The 23,385-nt window shown below is 41.4% G+C and overlaps 1 protein-coding gene across 2 annotated transcripts; it reads left to right on the forward strand.

Moving 5' to 3' along the window:
* The first annotated feature begins 4,164 nt into the window (after positions 1-4,164).
* On the forward strand, positions 4,165-23,385 carry LOC144059001 (BTB/POZ domain-containing protein KCTD16-like). Of its 2 annotated transcripts, XM_077577752.1 has the most exons (3): positions 4,165-4,277; positions 4,347-5,633; positions 22,184-23,385. In XM_077577752.1, the coding sequence occupies exons 2-3, from the start codon at positions 4,835-4,837 to the stop codon at positions 22,633-22,635; spliced, it is 1,251 nt and encodes a 416-aa protein (XP_077433878.1). In that variant the 5' UTR covers positions 4,165-4,277; positions 4,347-4,834; the 3' UTR covers positions 22,636-23,385. The 2 variants fall into 2 exon arrangements, with proteins under 2 accessions (XP_077433878.1, XP_077433877.1); XM_077577751.1 differs by having other exon boundaries at positions 4,195-5,633.

Genomic DNA, 23,385 nt, shown 5'->3' on the forward strand with positions numbered 1-23,385 from the left:
TACAAAATGGAGACCCAAGCAAGCGAGTGTAGTCGATCGCTTTGCAACCTGTAGCGACATCTGTCGGCACTTATGAGTAACTACAGTCTATCCACAAAGTACAGTACAGGTGCCTCAATATCAATAAAAGAGTACTGTACTTGTACTGTATTTGTAGATAAGGTCATCAATTCATTAAGAAATTAAGAAAAACAAGCCATATTTAATTTCTACATTAAAACCCATATTGATTGTCCATCTTTTCATTTGGTGCTACCACTTTGTTTGGAAAGTTGTTTATTCCAAATCCTTGCTTTATATCAATTTTAAGGTCCATCTTCTAGTACGCTATTTTCCCTCACTTCAGTGCACAAGTAAATTAACTAGGGTGCACTAGTAGAACTGCAGTCTTACAAGTAACATTTTCCCCTACTGCCTTCTACTACTCCCTTCTATTGTATGACATTTCTGCACACTTGTAGAACACCTCTGGTGTACTAGAGAGAGACAGAAAAACGCACTCATTAGGCATACAGTATATGCCATAGCTGCACTATTTGCATCAGACAAAATTTAAATTCTTCCCCCCCAAGGCATGCCAAATCACAGTACATATCTACTAGGAAAGGAAAAGGGAAGGAATATAAAGCACGATCATATGCAAGCATTGGTTGGTCAATACATTATTTGTTACTTTTAAGGCATATAAAGCATAATGTACAAAAACTAGAATACACAACTCATTTTAAATGTGTCTCATTTGAAATGGTTTTTCATGCTTCACAACTTCTGCAGCATCTTGTAACCCATATAGCAGATTGTAATTCAAGACCATGCAAACTTGTCAACTTGACGTTCACACACATATAGATATTCTTGCATCATTTCCAGGTGGGAACCATATTGCACTACATTATTCATGCTGAAGCGGCTTGAGATTCAACTTCTTTCACAAGATACAATCGGAACTAAACCTAGCTAATTGAAGGATGAGATTACTATTAAATATTAGCGATTTTATCATTTTGCCTTTACAGTATAAACTGGATTAGAAGTAAAACAATATATCAATGGATACTTTCATCTTTAATTTAAGAGGATTAAAAAATATGGAATTGATCAATTAGGAAATTAGTTGCAGCATTGATATATTTTGTGAGGACAATTTTGTTTGTCTATGATGGTACAAACGCGAGGAGCTTTCCCTAACATGGAGCCTGGCACTTGGTAACAAGTGCATCCAAGAGGAGATATAGAGAGGGACAATTATAACCAGCAACTTTGATGTAAGCCCACAATAAAAACGCATTTGACACCCTTGCCTTAGTACATAACATAATTCAAATATACAGTAAGCATCACAACCTCACATTACAGAAAAAGGCATGCTCGTGTAGCTCTAAATCCCGGCTATTTGAATCCCACTCAGTCCCCTGTGGCTGCTTAGCAACCCTTCTCCAGCACAATGTACTTGGAATTAACAGGGCAAAGCGTGACCGCTGCCTCCTCAAAACCAGGAGTCAAGGGTGCTCTGCTATCATCAGTACTGTGGCAATAAAAGCCTCTTCTTTACAACAATGCGAGCTCCAAACACACAACAAGCAGAAGAAGCAGAAAAACAAGCAGTTCATTAGTTTCCATGCTGGGAGTTGCTCCTGCATAATTGTTCACATAAACCTAATATGGAGCTCGATATTGACAGCTATGATCAATTTAGTTGACTTGGCTAGTGTACATGCACTCTTAAAACTGCTGGGTCAAAAGTAACCCAAAATGGGTGAATTAGCTAACTCTAAGGCTGGGTTATTTATACCCGGCACATTGGGTTGATGAGTTAAAGATACCAAGAAATGGCTTACAGTATATCGAAAATAGTTACATTAATTGTATTTCAACTTTAGTACACAAGAATGGTGACTAGATTCAGCAGTACAGTCCACCTAAATCCAATCTACAATCCAATCTGCTGGGTCAAAAATAATGAACCTAACCTTGGGTAAAAGTAACCCAAAGTGCTCGAAATCCACAGCAACCCAATCTGCTGGGTCAAAAATAATGAACTCAACCTTGGGTGAAAGTAACCCAATCTGTTCAAAATGAACCACGGTAACCCAATCTGCTGGGTCAAAAATAATGAGCCTAATCTTGGGTAAAAGTAACCCAAACTGTTAAAAATGCACAACAATCCAATCTGTTGGGTCAAAAATAATGAGCCCAACCTTGGGTAAAAGTAACCCAAACTTAAAAGCCACAGAAATTCAATTGACTGGGTCAAAAATAAGGAACCCAACCTTGGGTAAAAGTAACCCAATCTGTTCAAAATGAACCACAGCAACCCAATCTGCTGGGTCAAAAATAAGGAACCCAACCTTGGGTAAAAGTACCACAATCTGTTCAAAATCCACAGCTACCCAATGTGGGTTAGGAAAGCAACCCAGATTTTTTAGTGTGGACTTGAGACGAGTGTCAAACCTAAAATGCAGTGCATTTCCCCAAGTCTCACTTCCTCCTATAACTCAGGACCCCCCCCCCCCCCCACACCCCACCCCACACCCCACACACACACAAACAACTTGGCTTCTATATATTGATGGCAATATGGCCAATTCTTTGAGAGAAAGCCCCAAGCAATAACATGGCTCCCAGTCCTTCCCCTGAGTAATCCTGCCATCATAATACAGAATAATGTGACTCGGGTTTCTCTCTCCTTTTTAACAAATTCCTCCTGATAGGAAGGAAACCACAGATGAAAATCGGAATGGACTTTAAAGGCAAAAGACAAGTCAACATTTTTATTTGCAAAAAAATATTCTATGCGTCCGTACTACAGTAGTCTAAAAACCTGAATCCTGATTAATATTGCCTTCGTGGAATATGAATGAAGCAGAATAATCCACCGTTTTCAGCCACCCCAGGAGGCTGACATTTTATGCACAGCACCGCCGCCTGCTGCTGAGTGAAACTGATGTCAAAGAGCTTACTGACGTCACTGCTCATCTTTTTTCTGGGTTTGGACATGAGTTTTTCAGTTATCTGCCCCAAACAAACACGACACAGAACAAAAACCTATCCATCTCGATATCATCACTGTACTGTACGATTTTTTTTGCCTTTTATGAACCTTTCAATCACCAGTTCCCATGATGTAATATTCTGTATTATGTGAATATGTAACTTTTTGCACAGTTGGTTTGTATGTATTATTTATTTTAGTTTGCTGCCGTCATGCAGTGCAAATGAGAATCTGTTCTCCACAGCTTTACCTGTATAAACAATGGCTAAATAAATAAATAAATGAATAAAAAAATACATAAATAAATAGTTGGTTCTATGTAGAACCATTAAAAAAAATGGCCCAGTTGCTAAGAATGGATCCTTAATAGTACCTTAATGGTGTTTTAATTGTACCCAAAAGCTATGCGTACAAGCCAAAGAAACATACTATAGAGAATCTTTACTTATTTTTAATTAATTAATTAATTTTATATATATATTTAATTAATTATATATATATATATATATATATATATATATATATATTTACAGTTTTCAACCTTTATTTTTTTAGAGAGTGGAGTATATTTGGGGGCCTGCTCTGCCTCTTCTTCTTGCTTTTAATTATGACTACATCTCTTCCAATAGTCTTCAGTGCTGCCTGGCCTGTTGTGGCACAAGGTGGTACTACAACGCTAAATTCAGGTTCGCCTGTGTAATGTAAAACAAAGATTGCTTAAAAATCTGCGATATAGCTGGATGCGAACGATGAATCGGGATATAGTGTATTGTCAATAAAAACTTCTGCGGCAGGGTCAAAAGGGAGCATTAGTGAACAGTTTACTGAAAGATTTGAAAATGAATATATTTAGATTTGCCTTGGATCTGTCCGCGGTGCTGACACCAGGACTAATTTTGAATCGATGATGCCAATCGGATGGATTTTTCTAATTGTGCAATTCGGGCGGAAGAGAGACGAGCGGTTGAATTCACTCCAAATGTATAAGCCAGATGTTTAATGACAGCAATGAGGACCGAGGCTGCATGTGGTCCCACATGGCTGTCACGAGTGATGAGCAGAACACACACACACACACACACACACACACTCTCTCTCTCTACTTATGAGGGCACATGTAAATATGGGACAGTCTGTAACAAGATTAAAATGTGCAAGGCTGCATGATAAAAAAAAATGCATTAGTCGCCATGTCCTGCACGTCGCCAGTGTCTGGATGATTATTTTTTTGTTTTGAACCCACACACATCTTTCGTCAGCAAATGCCATTTGTCTTTAAGATGATGTAAGACATTATTGGAGCCCGCGCTCGCTCTCTCGCACTCCCTCTCCAATCTCTCTCTCTCGTTCACAGCTTGGCTCAACATGATCTTAAACCGTCTGCTGGCCGCACTCATCACTTTGGAGGGATGTGTGCGCGCGCACCGGAGTCCCACTTGCATCCATCACCTCCACGAGCAGCTTCCAGCGTCCAGCCAGAGTGGAATTGTGACTTTTACGCACTCATCTTGGACCATCAGTAAACAAGACGCTTAAAAAAGAAAAAGAAAAAGGGGGATTTCCACTTTATTGATGGTGGTGATATAGTGAAGATTGTGTTCCTCTATATGTGGATGCGTGTAACACGATGAGGTTATGATGATTGATTGCGTTGAAAAAAGGATGCGCACATTTACGCAAGGACTGGAAAGATTTAAACGGGGGACACACCTTGGATTGTGATGACCGAGGCTTGGGTTTGTGAGTGCTTTGCCAGCATGCATCTGCAGCGCGCGCCCTGAACTTGTCGCCCATCCATCCGCTCGCATTCCAAGGCAAGATTAAGAGGAGAGGAGAGGGGACATGAGCGAAAACTGCAAACCCGCCAAAGAGCCCGGCTCGGCGCAGAGCCCTCCATCGGATGTCATCGAGCTGAACGTGGGTGGGCAGGTGTACTACACCCGCCACGCCACATTGACCGCCTTCCCAAATTCCCTGCTCGGGAAGCTGTTCTCCAACAAGAAGGGCTCCTCCAATGACCTGTCCCGCGACTTTAGAGGACGTTACTTCATCGACAGAGATGGCTTTTTGTTCCGGTACGTATTGGATTACCTGCGGGACAAGCAAGTCGTCCTCCCGGATCACTTCCCCGAGAGAGGGAGGTTGAAACGGGAGGCGGAATACTTCCAGCTTCCAGATTTAGCCAAACTTTTATCGTCCGAGGAGTCCAAACTCTTCCCGGACGACTACAGCGATTTGGACGATGCGTCCGTGGGCAGCGAGCACAGGTTTTATCCCTCTTACTCCTTAGATAGGAGGTACGGCTACATCACGGTGGCTCTGAAAGCAGCCGCGGGGGGCAAAGAAAGCGAGCCCGACTCCAAGAGTAGAAAGTTGCCGAGGATCTTCATCAGCAGCAGGATCGCTTTGGCCAAGGAGGTGTTCGGAGACGCGCTCAACGAGAACAGAGATGCGGACCGACCCCCGGACCGCTACACGTGCAGGTTTTACCTCAAGTTCAAGCACCCGGAGAGGGCGTTTGACATGCTGTCAGAGAGCGGCTTTCACATCGTGGCCTGCAACTCCTCCCTGACCGCCTCCCCTGTCGCTCATTACCCGGACGACAGGCTCTGGTCCAATTACGCGCAGTACATCTTTTACCGTGAGTCGTACACACACACACACACACATCATTGCCATAAACGCGCATTCCACAAGATTTTATTTATTTGTTTGTTTATGTATTTATTTACATATTTTTTAAACTTGCTCTTAAAAAAAGTTGAGTCAAAAGTAGCCCAATGGGCTCTTTGCAGAAATCCACTACTTCCTGAATTCAATAACACCTTCATTTCCTGTCTTTCATGATTGGACAAATTAATTAATCCAGGTGTGTCTAGCCATTGTTGTCATGGTTACTGAGGTCAGGCACACCTGGATTAATCAATTTGACCAATCATGAAAGACAGGAAATTAAGGAGTGGTACTATTTTGTTGTTGTTGTTGCACTCACACAAACACGCACACGCACACATACAAACATGGTCTCCCAGGCGGGGAAGCAAACCCACGCCAACCTGTATCGTAGGCAAGTGACGGTACGACTCCACCACCTGGAGTCCTGAATGAATGGTACTGATTTCAGGAAGTAGTGGATTTGTGTAAAGAGCCCATACAGTAGGCTATATCTTGAAACTGCTAGGTCTAAAACTACCCAATCTGGTGAAAAATTGGCCCAATCCAGTAACTTGGGTCACTTTCTGGGTTGTTTTGTACAAAACAAACCAAAGTTGAGTCAAATTGACCCAAATAAGTTAGAAAGTTGGGTCAATTTTTTGGCGCAAGGGCTCTTTAAAAATAGTTGGGTCAAAAAGGGACCAATCCACTAGTTCACTCTTAAAACTGCTGGGTCAAAAATAATCCAGTATTGGTCAAAAATTGGACCGACCCGCTTCTTAGGACAATTTGACCCAACTGTCTGAGTTGTTTCACAAGAACAACTCTTTTTTTTTTTGGTATAAAACAACCCCATAACTTGGGTTATTTTGAAACAAAGCAACTCAAATTGGGTCAAATCGACCCAAGTAGCACATCAGTCCAATTATTATTATTTTAAACCAAAATTGGGTTATTTTTGACCCAGCTGTTTTAAGGGTGCTGGGTCAATTTGACCCAACGTCCCCCAAAATATGGGTTGTTTTGCACAAAACAACTCCATAAATTGTGTTGGTTTGTACAAAACAACCCCCAGGCACACATTAAACATTATTTGCTGTTGTGACTTGACTTAAATGCACAGTAATTACTCTTAACAAAAGCAGTTTATTTCTTCATATTGTCTTTTTTTCTTTCAATGTTTTATTGTTTTTACATAATATAATGTCATTTTTCTTTTTTAAAACAATTGTGAGGGACTGTTTATAGGTGTTGTTGTTTTGGTTAGCAATGGGTTTGAAAAAGGACTGAACAGTTCACTGTAAACTGATACATGGGAGAGTTGAGTCACAATCCTGCTGCACTTCAAGTACATGTGTCATGCGTCGACATAACTGCTTACTTACTGGGCCTGCCAGTGTCTATGAATTATATAGCACCAGGCAGCAGAAAAGAGCAAAAATAAAATCTGACTGTCAGTGCTGCTTTCTCTCATATCAGCTCTTTACTTGGAGTTCTTCATCAGCAAAAGCCAGATTTAGCTTCAAATATGGCTTATTTGCAGGGAAGAGTAGGACCATATGGCCAATTAAAAATCACTTTGTTCATTGTTCTGAATGCTTCCCTTTGGAATTCAGGAAGAAAAAAAACCCAGTTGGCATGTTCAGGTTGGAAGTGCAGGGAAATGAGTGTGATTTCTCTCTAATGTTGTTAGTATAGACTACATCTGAAGGATGCAGCCTGAGCTGAACTTCACTACAGCAAGTGAGTCATTCTACATGAAGGAGCAGCTCCGGGTGCAGGTTAACCCCACTTTCTACATGGACCGTCCTGGAAAGCTGGGAGGGAGCGGGGGGGTTTAAAAAAAAAATTTTTTTTTTTTTAGAGCGGCTCGAGGAAAATAATGAATTGTAAGAAGAAAAGAAAGGGACCTAGAGTAACAATTTAAATGCTCGGGCTGGAAGGGAAGAGGAAGGCGAGCAGATGGAGGCCGGAGCGGATGAGGGAGTAAAAGTTGCATGAGGCCTGGCCAAAGGGGAGAGGGAAGCGAGGCAGAAAAAAAAAGGCAGAGGCAGCTGCGGGAGCAAAAACACTAATTGAAGAAAATATATGACAGCAAAGTTCATTGAGTCTTGGGGGAGTAGAAAGTCAACATCCCACCGTGGTGGTGGACTGGGATCGACAACACACATTGTGATGCGTAATAGGACACTGCAACCTGGTCAGGACGGAGTTGTCATATTTAACCTGCAGCACAGTGCAGTGCTCAGCATCCACTTTCTAACGCTGTAACCTGATTCTGAATGTGGGACAGCGGCTGACCTCGGGCGGGCGCTCCCAATTTTAAACTATGGGAAGTAGTACTTAAAGTCATCATAAAGTGAAAAACAAGTCTACTAAATTTAACACTAAACTTGCTAATTTTGAATGAATAAAGTCTATAAAATGAGACTTCAAAATTGTGGAAAATGTGCACACTCATGGTGGACAATGAGGCACTCTAAAGCGCCTACGCTAGTGGAGTATCCACAGGGAAGATGCTTTTTCGGGGTGTAGGTATAGCTAGCTAGCATATCACATTTACATCGGATAACAGGTGATACACGAGGTGCTCAAGTTCTTATGTAGTGGGCCGGGGCGTGTAAAGGGAGGTTGAGGGTGCAACGACCCCAGGCACGCACCTCAGGAGGGTTATCATTGCACCCCCACCCCAAAAAAAAAAAATAATAATTCAACTATGTATACTAAAAATATATAATACACATATATATATATATATATATATATATAATAAATAATCAACTATAATAATTATAATAAAAAATCAACTTAAGTATTACAGAAGGGGACATCCAACCAATTTGACAGTGGCTATGTATTTACAGTAAATTTCAAAATTACGCATCTGGACACCCAAGGCAAAAAAAAAAGAAAAAAAGTCAGCTGTGTTACCTCCCACAACAGCGTACAAGCATGATTTATTTAGATAAAAATCTCTTGAATTCACCATACAGAGGTTTACTCAGTGTGAAAAGGGCAAATCAATGGTGTAAACTCCACAAGACTCTTTCCTCGAAATCATTAAGGACATCCTTTGTGCCGTTTTCTGCAAGCTGCTTTGTCTCGATTCCAGCAGTTATCGGTTCACGCCATTACAGCAAATTAGTACAGTATTGTGCAATCCGTGTCATTAGTCAAGGGACCAGTTAAGATGCTCAGCTCCCATTTCTTTTATATACGGTACGTAGTCCCCCGCTGACTAAATTAAATGATTCCATCAGCAGATTCTGTCCTGGGGAGATCAAGGCATTTATCAAAAAAGTTCTTTTTTTTTTTTTTTGTCACTGATAGTGATAAAACCCACATTTGAGCAAGTGTGATTGTGCATCCTTTCATTTATTTGTCCCCACAGGGTAATTTTAACCAAAGTGTTCAACAAATGTGTCATAAGTAGTTAGCAGCAGTCACTGTTAGTGTACACGGCAGGCTTGACGCTGCAAGCGTGAATGTGCGGTTGATTCTGTGCCCAGCGACTGCGACTGAACTGCCGACAAATCCGTGAGTGTGACTTTCGCACGCAGCCAGCTGGGGCCGGGCTCCAACTGACCCGTGACCCTGAACAAGATAAGTGGTAGAATATTGATGGCTGAATGAATAGATAGTATATTTAAAAGGGACCCAAATCAGATATATAGTACTCATTCATAACAATAACGTGATATGCAGTGGTAATTTTTACAAGACATTAAAAAAAATAAAATACTGAAAATTATAACCCACTATTTGTAACTGTAATTTAAGATGCAAGACACATTTAAGACACCGGTTTCTTTATTAAACTTTGTTTCAATGAAACATGTTGGACTGACAACAATATTCGGATTGGATTTTGTGACTTTTCGTCACTGTGTTATTTTCCTTTTCGTTTTTGTCAATGACGAAATTGTCAGTCAATTTAGTTATTGTCACTGTCTCAATGAATGGCTTCTGTTTTAGTTTTTTGTGTTACTTTCGTCTGAAAAAAAAAAACATTTGTGACGAAAAATATGACGAAAATTTTTCTGCGACAAAATAATTACTGGTGATATGCATACAGACGCTCCCCACCTTACGAACGAGTTACGTTCTGTCAAAACGGGGGGCTTTAGGACCCAGATGCGGGAAGGCAGAGCAAGGAGGCAGGGGTGTAGTCCAAAAAAAAAGGGATTTAATTTCTATTAACAAAAAGGTTTCCAAAGTTCAAAAACATAAAACAAAACATGAACTTGAACAAAAGAGGGAACAAAAAACAGACAGCAACAAAACATGAACTTGAACTAGAACTAGAACTAGAACTAGAACTAGGGAGGGAACAGAAAACAGGCAGCATGACATGAGGACAAACATACATACCACAATGCACCAACACAGACAGAGGAGAGACAGCAGACTAAATACACCAACACTAATGACGCAACAAGACACACCTGGACCAGACACAAGTGGCTGAGGGCACTGATTGGACAACACAAGGAAGGGCAGGGTCACAATCAACAAGACAAGGAAAACACACAAGGAAAGCAGAAACTGAACATGACAGAACCAAAACCAAAACATGACACGTTCCGGACGATCGTTCGTAAGGTGAATTTGTTCGTAAGTTGCTTCAGTGCTATATTTTGTATTACAATTAATGTTTAAAGCCTATATAAGTATATTGAAGGTTTATATAAGTATGTTTAAGGCTTGTACAAGTAACCTGCATTGGTTTGTACTGAAAAAAACTTTTAATAAAATGGAGAGAATACGTACAGTACTGTACTGTACTACGTATGTTAGAGAGAGACAGCGAAAGACACACACACAGTATGTACATGTACGTAATAAAATAAATAAAATGAAGTTTAACTTACTTTTGGAAGATGTACTCGATGCTTAAGGAGATGATGGAGGAGGAGGATTTTATATCATGAGAGATTCTTCGTCGTCGCTGGAATCGGCTTCAAAAGTTATTTCCTGCTTCATGGGGACCGGCGTTTTCTTCCTCCTCCTCCTCCTCGCCACGTTGCTCAGCCTCCAATGAGCTCTCACAGCGGCAATCGTCGGTATTAGCGGCGGAAAGAAGCACTACGCGCAATACAAAATCTAACTTACAGCATTTCTTTCCGAACATTTTTCGACATACTGTACGCGCAGACATGTTCGTATGTACTGTTGTTCGTAACTCGAATGTTCGTAAGTAGGGGAGCGTCTGTATATAGAAATACAGTACGGACGAAATACAGATTGGAGATGGACAATGACCCAAAGCACATCGGAAAAGCTTCCAAATAGTTTTTTTTTTAAGGCAAAGAAGTGTAATATTATGCAGTGGCCATGTCAATCACCTGACCCAAATCTGATTGAGCATGCATTTCACTTGCTGAGAACAAATCTGAAGGGAAAATGCCTCCGGCAAAAGCAAGCAGGAACTGCAGACAGTTGCCGTACAGGACTGGCAGAGCATCGCCACTGATGACATCCAGCATCTGGTGAAGTCTATGCTGCATTCCAGACTTCTGACAGTAATAGACCTGGTCCTGATGGATGAACTATAGAGTATTATCGTTTTTAGTAATACATTTTTCTCACTACCTGAAGCTGTCAATTCTGCATCATTATCAGTTGTTTGTGTTTTGTGTGCGTGTGTTGTTTCAGGTGCTTGGTAAATGCAAGCACAGTGATATTGGATATACAGTAAATCACTGATATAGGCATTAAGTAGGAATTAGACAGACCTGCAGTGTAATGCCCGTGAAGTCTAATAAAGATCCTCCAGTAGCGGCATCTTGACAGCATCCATGGGATTGCCGAAAGGGTTATTTATCACAAAAAAAGTAGGTCATCCCGCACAATAAGGACATTGGCAGCGGTGATATTATTCCCGTTAGGACTAACGATTCCAAACTCCCAGCTGGCATTTGAGGACAATCTTATTATCACTAATTATCTGTAGAGAAAGTGAAGGGTGTTGGTTGATTAAAAAGCAATCTGGGTTCCCAAAATATTTCCCTGTCTCCAGCCGTCCACTGGAGACAGTTTGGAGAGATGAAGGGTAACCTAGTTTAAGAGCTGCTTAATCACGTCGCACGTTACCGGACAGAAAAAAGGAATACAGTGAACATCTGCATATTCACCTTTCGCGAATTGACCTTTTTAGTTTTTTTTTTGTTGCTCCCTATCGCCTACTTGGGGTTTACAGTTAATAAATAAAAAGTCTATCATCGCAACCCTCGCGGCATCCCAGGCTCCACGTCACAAGAGCTTCTGAGATTGCATTTTTGTATGACTGTCATGGCACGAGGTCAATAACTAGAGTTTGGCAAAGAGAGATGAGGAAAGCTGTAATGCAGGCAGAGCCCGTTTGGAGTCAGAATGGATCGGCGATGTCTGGAGAGATGGATGGTGTCAGCCGTGAATAACTCATCCACTTCTGATGGAGCACTTGTGTGGAGAAATGGTCAGAAGTAAGTCACTGCTGTGCGCCGCTGCCATTTTGCACTACATCACTTCAAGTAGATGTGCCGCCTCACCTTGGCAGCGAATGGGAGCTGAGATGGGAAATGTGCAGACTCGGGAAACGGGGAAAACATACACATTTGGATCAATCATCAGAAGCTGATTATTTGTTTTTTGTTTTTTTTACAGCGTTCTGCATCACAAGACTGATGGCACCTCGCTCAAATCTGACCCACAACTTTAAGACTCACTTTAAAGAAGCCAAAATTAATTTGTTAAAAAATTAACATTTATGACAGAAAATTTTCATTTGTGCGTTTTCATATTGTCCTAAATTTCGTCTTGAATAAGATTGGTATAATGGTGCTTATTTGTGATGGTTTTATTGCAAATACAGGTTGTCATCGTTATGCTAACAAATGAGACAAGGATTGACCTGGGCAATATCTTTCACTTATCATGCTGGAGTTTTTTATATGTTCCCCATTATAGCCCCTGACAACCCGGGTCCTTTCCAAGCATTTTTAAAAAAGTGAAACAAGTCCAAGCATGTGTCATTGCTGTCTGACATGCATCTCATTAATGATCCCTCCAGGGAGGCCTTTAATGGCGGTTTGGAGGGTGTAATGCGGGCAGGAGATGAAAGTTTCCTGTAAGAAGGGAAGGGCGTGGCCTTTTTACTGTATATTACTCTGTGACGCTGAGAATCCTTTTGAGGTCATCACGTTTAGTCAAAGTAACCAATTGTTCTGTCTGATAAACATTCAGATTTTTAACATCTTAATTGAACTCGACAATATGGAATACAAGATGAGTAAGTACCAAGACTGACCTGTGAGAGGCAGCATGGTGCAACAGGACACTTAGTCTGCCAGAAAAAAGAAAAGAAAATAAGAAAGAGTAGCTTTAGAAGATGATGCTAGGTTGACAGTTAGCTTATCTAGTAGCTATGTTATGACTCCAAACTCTTGGACGTGAAAAATATTTAACAACTACTCAGCACAACCAGTTTTTACCAGTTTAACTCATTTGCTCCCAAAAACATTTACATATTTTTTTCGAATGTATAAGTTTTTTGTAAAAAAAATATTTTTTATGCTATAGCATACAGAAGGCTTTGATGCAGCCTCTGACCTGAAGAGGATGCTTAAAGCAATGGTAGTTATTACAAAAAGCAGCCAGCAGGTGGCAGCAGAGTATAAGGGATCAACCAGGGCCATGTTGCAAAAAAGCTCTTTTCCCCAGTGTTTTAAACCCATTTGTGAATAATAATGATTAAACTTGGCTATATTCTAATGCTGATTGCTGCAAAACGGAAACAAATCGAAATATACTTTTTTTTCCTGATGAACGAAGAGACTAATCTTTCTTTTAGTAGGTTCCATGTTTTTATAGCAATAGAACACAATATTCTGTGGGCCTTGCAAAATCAGTCAAAATCAAGTACAACAGCCGGGAAGGAAGGGGGTCGCTTCAGTGAAAATGGCTGGGAGTGAATGAGTTAATTTAAAGCTAACACATAAGACCGCTATCGTAATGCTAACAAATTAGGAATTGCTATCGGAAATTAGAATAAATGTTACTGCAATTCTACAACTTCAAACAACTTTAAGTTTTAACCCACATGGAGCAAGAACATATACAAGCAGAGCATACAACAATACTGCCAGACTTATATTATCTCTGCCCTGTAGTGTAAAAACTTAGGAAACAATATTTCAAAATCTGCAATATAGCAGGGTTTCACTATGTAATGTCTTTAGTTGTTTGAGCTTGCCAACATTTTTGGTTCATATACTTGGCAGCATTTTGAAGGAGGACAGCACACTTGTCAGAAGCAATCAGCGGGAGAAGAAGTCAGCTTCTCATAAAAAAATATAATAAAAAATAATTTAGGTTCAGGCCACAAAGTGTAAGAGATCTTTTCAGATGATAGGTTAAGTACTTTAAAGCCTACGCGGGTTCCCCACGTGTAACCCTGGAATACTCCTAACTATTTGTCACTGTCTGGGTTTCTGCACCATTGGCTGACTGAGTGTAAGCACTTTATATTGACACATTCAAATGTATGCAAATATTACAAGATGTGCGCTGACGATCAGTTAAGCTGCCGCAGACATGCTTGTGCAGCAAATAGGACCGGGGTGGTCAAACGGATTTCTTTCCTGCTAAAAGGATGGTCACTTTGCAAGACAAGCTTAACCCCCCGCTGCTGCAAGGGCACACTGACCTAATTCGTAAGCTAACAAGCATGTAAACTACACTCCTCCTGAGGCTGCGCTAGCTAGGCTAAAATGTATTTGCGTGGATATGAGAGAAGACTGCACGAGACAGCTGACGGCGTTGCAATTTTCCAGGCAAGTTAAGTTACTTTGAAGACAGATTTAGTTCAACAAACTTAAAAAAATGACCAAAATGCTTGAAATCACAGCATGCAGATGTGTGACCTTGAATCTGAAATATCCCAATTTACACATTTTTCAAGTTACTAGCTGTCGCTTTGTCACTTTTTTTCTTTTGTTGTGAGCCTAAATTTGAGGTTCAGATATGCGTTTATGCGCCAGCAAAACAAAATTCATTTTGCATGGATATCTGCTTAAAGTAGCACTAAGAAACTTTTCCAAAAATATTTTCATAACTCTTTTGATGACTTAAAGCTAGAGGCCATGACACTAAGCAACTTTGAGGAGGATGGTAGGAACTGCCACACAAAAAACTACAAATGTGCTGACTGCTTTATGGCATGGCCCGGTTTTTACTTGTTGGAGTGAGCTAAAAAAAAAAATGATGCAATGCGCTTGTCCTCATGGGAAATGTGGTCTTCCCTCAGACATAACAATACCGCTTTTGTCCATATGGCGTCGCCATAATCAACGTAAACGGAAAGTTCCTTAGTGTTGCTTTAAGACAAAAGAAGATGTTATATGCTTGAAAACGATAACTTTCCATTAAATCATCAATTCCCAGTTAACTTTGTTAAACATTAAACATTTCAACCCCTTTGAAAACCTACAAATGAGCAACTGGTTGTGCTGAATGTTTGTAACCAGTACGTAATTACCAGATAAGCTAACAGTTAGCATTACTTTAACTACACTTTCTTCTTTGCATTTTACGGCAGCCTGGATGCCCTGTTGCCCCTCACAGGTCAGTTTTGGTACTACAACACAAATCTAGTTTTTGGATAGGTGACTTACAATTGTCAGTTGAGATATCTTGAAGCACACATGCCGATTTTTTTCTCCCTTGTCGTAGGGTCTCACGTAAAAAAAAAGTCCCACTGTTTTTTAATATAAATGTATCACCGCTTCAAATGCTGCAGATCGAGTACATTTATAAGAATACAAATACTGTATTGCATTAATAGTTCATGCCATCACTTTGAATCCTCGTGTCACTTAACTATAACGACTGCCAAAAACGTTAAATAACGTTTAGTAAAATCCTATGGAGGAGTGCCAAAGACGTTAAAAGACGTTTGTTTCAAAACAGAGGTGAAACTAACCATTTTCTATTGTTGATTACTGAAAAACGGAATAAGGTAGAAACAAACTTTTTTTTTCTGATGAAAGATGAGAGTCCAATCTTTCATTTGGTAGTATGTGTGTTTCCATAATCCAAACACATAATTTTCTCTGTACCTTGAAAGATCAGTCAAAATGCTTAAATCGACTGGCACCCACGGCATCCCTTTTCTGAAAACGTCTGGCAGTCAAAGAGTTAAGGAAGCATCATTTTGTCTAATTCAGCGCAACCATTCTCAATGGATATTAATGCCACCCACACTCACATTTTTCCCTTTGCAGTAACACTTTTAATCAAGAAAATAAGGAATGCTTTGTTAGTCCCTTGAGGCTACAAGTTGCACACAGAGGGCAGAAATGCTCACTTGCACAAACATGGCGAGATAATACAGCCGAGTTCATTGTAAAGTTATTCTACCGTTAATTCATGTGAAAAAGGAACAAACAAGCCCAAAGAAGAGTTCGGCATGGCAAGTCGTGAGGGTTCAGTGCCTCGCCTGAGGGCACATGCAATTCCCAATTTCATTCCGTAACACAGTATACAGTATTCTTCTTCTCTTAAAACACCTTTAAGTCTGCTCTATATTTTGGATTACACGCTGCAAAAAAAATGAAAGAAAAAAAAAGCACAACATACATGTATCGTTAATCTTTTGATGTTCACTGAACTGATCTCCTGTGAAGCCTCATGACATATGTCGCTGTGCTTGTCGTTTTTGTATGACTTAAGAGACATATTTTTCCAAGCCGCATTCCGAACAGACTATTCTTGCGTTTAACCTTTTAAACCAAACCCCGGAATTTCTTTCCCAAATGACAGAGTATACTCAGAAAAGTGCGTTCATTTAGAGGCAAGCAAACAAACCCAGTGACATTTGCGTTTGTCTGAGCCGCCTGCCTTCAGTCCACGTCTTGTCCTACTTCTTCTGCCATTTAGGACAATTTACCAGCTAAAAATGGTCATTTTAATGAGCATCCAAGCTGGTGAAAATCTGTCAAATGAGACCCCCCCTCTTGTCAGGACAAGTGGTCCTGTTTCTCAGAATTTAGTTTATTGTTGAGAAAAGACGGAAGCAGCCTGCTCTGTACACCAGGTCCTGTCTCTTAATGTGGCGGTAACAGGATCTCTAAAGAGAGGCTTATGGATCTGAGAACAGAGACGGCGATCAATGGCTTCCCTGAAAAGATTCCAGAGGATGCGCGCCTACTTGTTTAAAGATACCCACATGTACAGTACGACTTGAAAGTGTTCTGGTATCACTCGAGTCGCCATTTAGCCACTTCCCAACGAAACGATCAACTTCAGCAGCAATTATGTAATCATGTGATGATTATAGAAAATGTGTCAGAAAAATTCCAGGACAGGTGTCACAAAAGACATTCCAAAGTCAATGTATGAGTTTTTCCCTTCAGTGTGGGCTAGACCAGCGGTTCACAAATGGGGGTACGTGAAGGCACTTCAGGGGGTAGTATATGTAAATATTTCAAAAAAAAAAAAAAATATATATATATATATATGTATAGGTTTCAAAAAATATATTGTTTTAAATATATTTTTTATATACAGTAGGCAATTGAATTTCAGTATCCTAAAAACCCAGCATTTCCCCCATACCAGAATGGTTTGACCCAACTTGTCATATAGGATCGGAGAGAGAGAGAAAATCACCTGTCACTTGAAAACTTTATTTAAAATTAAATTAATTGTTTCTTTTTGAGAACAGAGCTTTACTATGATCCCAAAAGATGACACTTTATGTTGATAATCTGTGTGCGCACAAATCTTTATTTATAATTAAAGTATTTATTTATTCTTTTTTTTTTTGTTACATCTTTTTATTTCCAAATAGTTCAAGAGACCACATAAATACTAATAGAGTTCCAAAGTTTAATCATAAATCAGACAATGATGGCACAGCACCCGGTTTAAATATATATATTTTTTCTTCAATCAGAAATGCTTTGCGCTGGTTGAGGGGTACTTGGCTGGAAAAAAAAAAAATTCACAAGGGGTACATGATTGAAAAAAGGTCGAGAACCACTGGGCTGGACAATTAACCAGAGCGTCAACAAAGAGCTTGTGCAACGTTTGCTTCATTTAGTGTGTGAGAAGAGGAACCTTTCTGACACGCCTACATTTATATGGTTATATTGAATGGTCATCACATACAGTGAGGAAAATAAGTATTTCACCCCCTTGTGATTTTGTGAGTTTGACCCTTTACAAAGAAAGGAACGGTCTATAATTTTCATGGTAGGTTCATCTTAACAGTGAGAGACAGAATATTAAAAAAAATCCCAGGAAATCACATTATATTAATTTTAAACATTTATTTGTCTTTTATTGAGGAAAATAAGTATTTCACCCCCTAGCAAAACATGACTCAGTACTTGGTGGAGAAACCCTTGTTGGCAAGCACAGCGGTCAGACGTTTCTTGTAGTTGGTCACCAAGTTTGCGCAGATCCCAGGAGGGATTGTGGCCCACTCCTCTTTGCAGATCCTCTCCAAATCCTGAAGATTTCGAGGCTGTTGCTTGGCAACTCGAAGCTTCAGCTCCCTCCACAAGTTCTCTATAGGATTAAGGTCTGGAGACTGACTAGGCCACTCCATAACCTTAATGTGCTTCTTCTTGAGCCACTCCTTTGTTGCCTTTGCTGTATGTTTTGGGTCATTGTCATGCTGAAACACCCATCCACGACCCATTTTCAATATCCTGGCTGAGGGAAGGAGGTTCTCACCCAAGATTTCCCGGTACATGGCCCCATTCATTCTCCCCTCGATCCGGTGAAGTCGTCCTGTACCCTTAGCAGAGAAACAGCCCCAAAACATAATGTTTCCACCACCATGCTTGACGGTGGGGATGGTGTTCTTGGGGTCAAAGTCAGCTTTTTTCGCCCTCCAAACACGGCGAGTCGAGTTGATGCCAAAGAGCTCGATTTTAGTCTCATCTGACCACAGCACTTTCTCCCAAGCCTCCTCTGAATCATCCAGGTGCTCATTGGCAAACTTCAGACGGGCCTGTACATGTGCCTTCTTGAGCAGGGGGACCTTGCGGGCACTACAGGATTTCAATCCATTACGGCGTAGTGTGTTACCAATGGTCATCTTGGTGACTGTGGTCCCAGCTGCCTTGATATCATCAACAAGCTCCTGCCGTGTAGTTCTGGGTTGTTTCCTCACCTTTCTCATGATCCGGTTCACTCCACGAGGTGAGATCTTGCGTGGAGCACCAGACCGAGGGAGATTGATGGTCAATTGGTGTGTCTTCCATTTTCTAACTATCGCACCAACAGTTGACTCCTTTTCACCCAGCTGCTTGCTAATGGTCTTGTAGCCCATTCCAGCCTTGTGCAGGTCTACAATCTTGTCCCTGACGTCCTTAGACAGCTCTTTGGTCTTGCCCATTGTGGAGAGGTTGGAATCTGATGCATTGATTGATTCTGTGAACAGGTGTGTTTTTATACAGGTAACGGGAACTTAATTAGGAATACCAATTAAGTAAGAGGACTCATGTGTGTACCTCCTGGTCACATGACCGGTCTGTGGGAGCCAGAATTCTTGCTGGTTGGTAGGGGGTGAAATACTTATTTTCCTCAATAAAAGACAAATAAATGTTTAAAATTAATATAATGTGATTTCCTGGGATTTTTTTTAATATTCTGTCTCTCACTGTTAAGATGAACCTACCATGAAAATTATAGACCGTTCCTTTCTTTGTAAAGGGTCAAACTCACAAAATCACCAGGGGGTGAAATACTTATTTTCCTCACTGTATACAGTACGCATCTGAAATGATCTCCAGGTGATTTCAAGTCATGCAATTCATTCCCCTACATGGCCCTGAAAATTGCACACAGCTATTATTGTAAGTTGGCGTGTTGCCTTAATGGGCTGCCCCCACCGGACTCCAGCCTCCATCCATTTAGAAGCAATACTCACAACACCCCCCCCCCCCTCCTCCTCTGGATCCCGGTCACTAAAGCGCCTGCATCCATTTGCGGAGTGCTGCTCGTCTGCTGGACTCAGCTCGATTCATTTTCTGCGGGGGGAAATTGGCGATCTGATTGGCCTCTTTACTCATGGATTAGCCATTAAAAAGCTGTTAGTGACTCGCTCACTATCATCTCAATGCAATCATTGCGTCTAGGATGGGGGTCATTATTACAGTGAGCACAGAGAAGTTAAAATCCCCCCCCCTTGAACCCTGTTCACAAGGAGCTAATGGACTAATTATTGCTCCCTGTGTGATATCATAGCAACTGAGGGCGTATCATCACGCTGGAAAAAGGCCATTAACTCTTTGACTGCCAGACGTTTTCAGAAAAGGGATGCCGTGGGTGCCAGCCGATTTAAGCATTTTGACTGATCTTTCTAGGTCCACAGAAAATTATGTGTTTGGACTATGGAAACACACATACTAACAAATGAAAGATTGGACTCTCATCTTTCATCAGAAAAAAAAAGTTTGTTTCTACCTTATTCCGTTTTTCAGTAATCAACAATAGAAAATGGTTAGTTTCACCTCTGTTTTGAAACAAACGTCTTTTAACGTCTTTGGCACTCCTCCATAGGATTTTACTAAACGTTATTTAATGGTTTTGGCAGTCAAAGAGTTAAGGGGTGTTTAGGGTTGCGTGTATGATTCTATCTCTCATAAACGGATGTTGACGCCACAACCGTATGTGCATCGAAAAAAGTGAAACCTGCTTTTCAAAAATAGCGACAGTATCTTCACAAGGCGGTAAAAGAACCGTATTTCCTCTGTGTAATTGACAACGTGGGAGGATGTGTTGAAGGGAGGAGAGTTGAGAGTTATGAAGATGAAATTTATGCCCCATTATCATCTCGCGGTACGCTCCCCTGGCTTTGACTGAATAAAGTAAAATAAGTGGAATGGCGCTCTAGTAAAGCACAGAGCTCCGCTGTGGCCAAACAGTAATGGGAGATGACGATACCTGACTCGTGACATAGCAGTTGGCGCAAAATTGCTTGTTACAGAAATGGATCAGGTGAATTTTGGTACCTGTCCACAACTTAGCCTTACTAGAATATATCATGCATGGTCATAACATTGACATAAACGGATAAACTCAATGACTGTCCCACTAGGCTCACTACACCTTGACTGCTTGCCAATCAATCACTGAGCGATTATGGAGAGTGGGAATCGATCCCCTTACCAGGCCACGCACGCATTGGGCGGCGTAGGCGGACCAAGAGTGATAAACATTCTAAGAGTTCATGACTGACAAGGACCCAGAAAATAGTACTTTCAAATTGCAGTATTGAAGAGGTGGAGCCCAAAGTGATATTTTTGTACACAGGTCGCCAGGGTGCACGAGATGATACCACTACGCCGCACAGTAACGGACATGACAAACATGTTGCCGTCTCTCTACACAATTATGGTACCGTATCGAAATGAACAGATTGCTGTGTAATAGCAGCAATACATTCTGACTTTGTTTGGCTCACTGCTGCATTGCTCAACACCACTGAGAGGTACAGTGGCCCCTCAAGGCTAAAAAAAAAAAAAAAACTGGCTCAATACGGGATGAATCCAGTCATATTGGATTCTCGAGGTCCTTGGGTTAGGGGGTGCATATACCTGACTCGAAGACTCCCTCCAGAGAAATGACTCCATCCCTGGTTAATTTAACCATACAGATCCGAGCTGCCCAATCACTGGCAAAGAAATTCTGACGGAGGCAGTTATGTCAGCACTTTGGTCAACACTTAAATGTGCCTTATAAATGATTGAATTTGGATACCACGATAAAACGTCAACTCACAATATGTCCATTTTAAGTAAAGCGAGTCTCATAATAGAGCTATGTTGAGCTCTTGTCGACAAGTCATGACCTTCCAGTTTTGTCGGCTCTTTGAGAATGCACGATACTGCGCCACTGATTTGTTCACCTACAGTAATTTAATGCTGGAATCTGTCAGTGTCTAGACAGAGGGTGTGTTTAAAATTGCCTGAGACAAGAGTTGGCCTTAAGAATAGCCTACATGGACTGCATATGCTTTAAAAACAGTGGCAGATTCCGGCATGTGCATTATGTGCTGCCGCACAGAGTGGCATTTCTGGGAGGCAGCGATGCATAAAATAAATATATAAGACTTATGAAATATCTAAAAATCTATCCATCTCTCTATTGTTGAAGGAAATGATCTTTTCCTCCGCGTGTTCATTTTCTTTCGGGTAGTGACAAGGTTGGTTATCCGAATGCAGGCTGGAGATCGATGAACAGTCACTTCAAAGCTTTTATTTCTACAGAATATTCCGGGCACAAGTGAGTTCCAGACAATGGCTGCAGCATCTCACAAGTGCGAAGATTTCAGAGGATTTACAACGTTCTTATACTATCTTGAAGGGCGGTACCACAACGCTCCAATAACTAGCTAGCAATCTATCTTAAGAACTAGCTAGCTGCTAGCTTAATAGCTAGGTAGCAATTTAATCTATCTATCTATCTATGTAAACGTAATGTAGGCAGACTATCTTTGCTGCGAGAATGACGTTGTCTTACAAGTGTACGTGTGTGTTGCAGGTGGACCCTCACGGTGGTCGTCCTCACACTGCGACTGCTGCTGCAAGAGCCACAAAAGCGAGCGCGAGGGAGAAAGCGGCACTTCCTTCAACGAGCTCTCCACTTCCTGTTCCGAGACCCAGTCGGAGGCTAGCTCCCCCCAGGGGACGGTCATCCGCGCCCCCGTGAGCCGACGCCCCAACATCCAGTCCCTGGATCGACCCATGCACAAAGCCCCCGCTCACATGATGCAGCAAGCGGAGATGCGGCGCAAGACTGACATGCTGCGGGGCAGGACCTTCGGAGTCCGCGAGCGAGAGGCTGCCAAGAGGAAAGCCAACAAGGAGAAGATGACACCGGAGCAGGAGCTGGAGAAATGCATCCAGGACTTCCGTCGCATTAGGATTCCCGATCGCTTTCCGGAGCGGAAGTACATGTGGCAATCGGAGCTGTTGAGAAAATACCGTCTCTGAGGATGGAGTGGAGAACAGCATCATGTCACCAGGTTATAATGAGCACCCACAATGACACACTGTAAAAAATGACCACCAAAAAGAAGAGCTTGGAATTTCGGAATTTTCCGCATTCCGGCTTATAACTGCTTCCTCCCTGTTGACATTTTAATGTATGTGCCGACCTCTCGAGAGGGTCCCGATGGAAAAGTGTGCATCACAAGCACCGATCATAGCGAGCACTATTTTTAGTGAGATTGTGCAGGGTCGCAGTACAGTAAGTACAAGGCAGTGTGAGTCATTGATTTGTAAAGTATACCACCGTTTATGATACGCACACGTGTAAATCAGGTTACTCCTGTTGGGGGGGCTCACGTCACCAACCTCTCGCACGTCTGAGGCGGTCTGAAGCAACAAAGCAACCTCAGGGGCAACATCTTGTCAAGCTACCACATTATCGATGTGCTCTCGTCCCTTTTACACTTTGCAGATGGTGCTTTTGAGTTCACGGTACTCCACGGATAACACAAACTTGTTGTAGGCTTTGACAACGGCACTGCATGTCATTTCACTCTTATCATAATTATGCAATATCACAAATAAAAGATGGTGTGGTGGGTTGGAGAAAGCACTGCCTGGTTCTGTCTGCCATTGTGAAACATTTTGTCTCATGTCGTTGTGTGTCGGATTGATGATGATGCTGTGTATGTAACGCAAGTGGCTGTTGGATTGTAAGTGTGAATAAAAGCCAATAAAAGGTTAACAATTGAA

Source organism: Vanacampus margaritifer, chromosome 10 (assembly GCF_051991255.1).
Source record: "Vanacampus margaritifer isolate UIUO_Vmar chromosome 10, RoL_Vmar_1.0, whole genome shotgun sequence".
NCBI lineage: Eukaryota > Metazoa > Chordata > Actinopteri > Syngnathiformes > Syngnathidae > Vanacampus > Vanacampus margaritifer.

What these genes read in the sequence shown, in the direction of transcription:
- LOC144059001 (XM_077577752.1), top strand. Translation starts at nt 4,835, where the DNA reads ATGAGCGAAAACTGCAAACCCGCCAAAGAGCCCGGCTCGGCGCAGAGC. An exon ending in CGCGCAGTACATCTTTTACC is followed by an intron (nt 5,634 to 22,183) that starts GTGAGTCGTACA and finishes TGTGTGTTGCAG; the next exon opens with GTGGACCCTCACGGTGGTCG.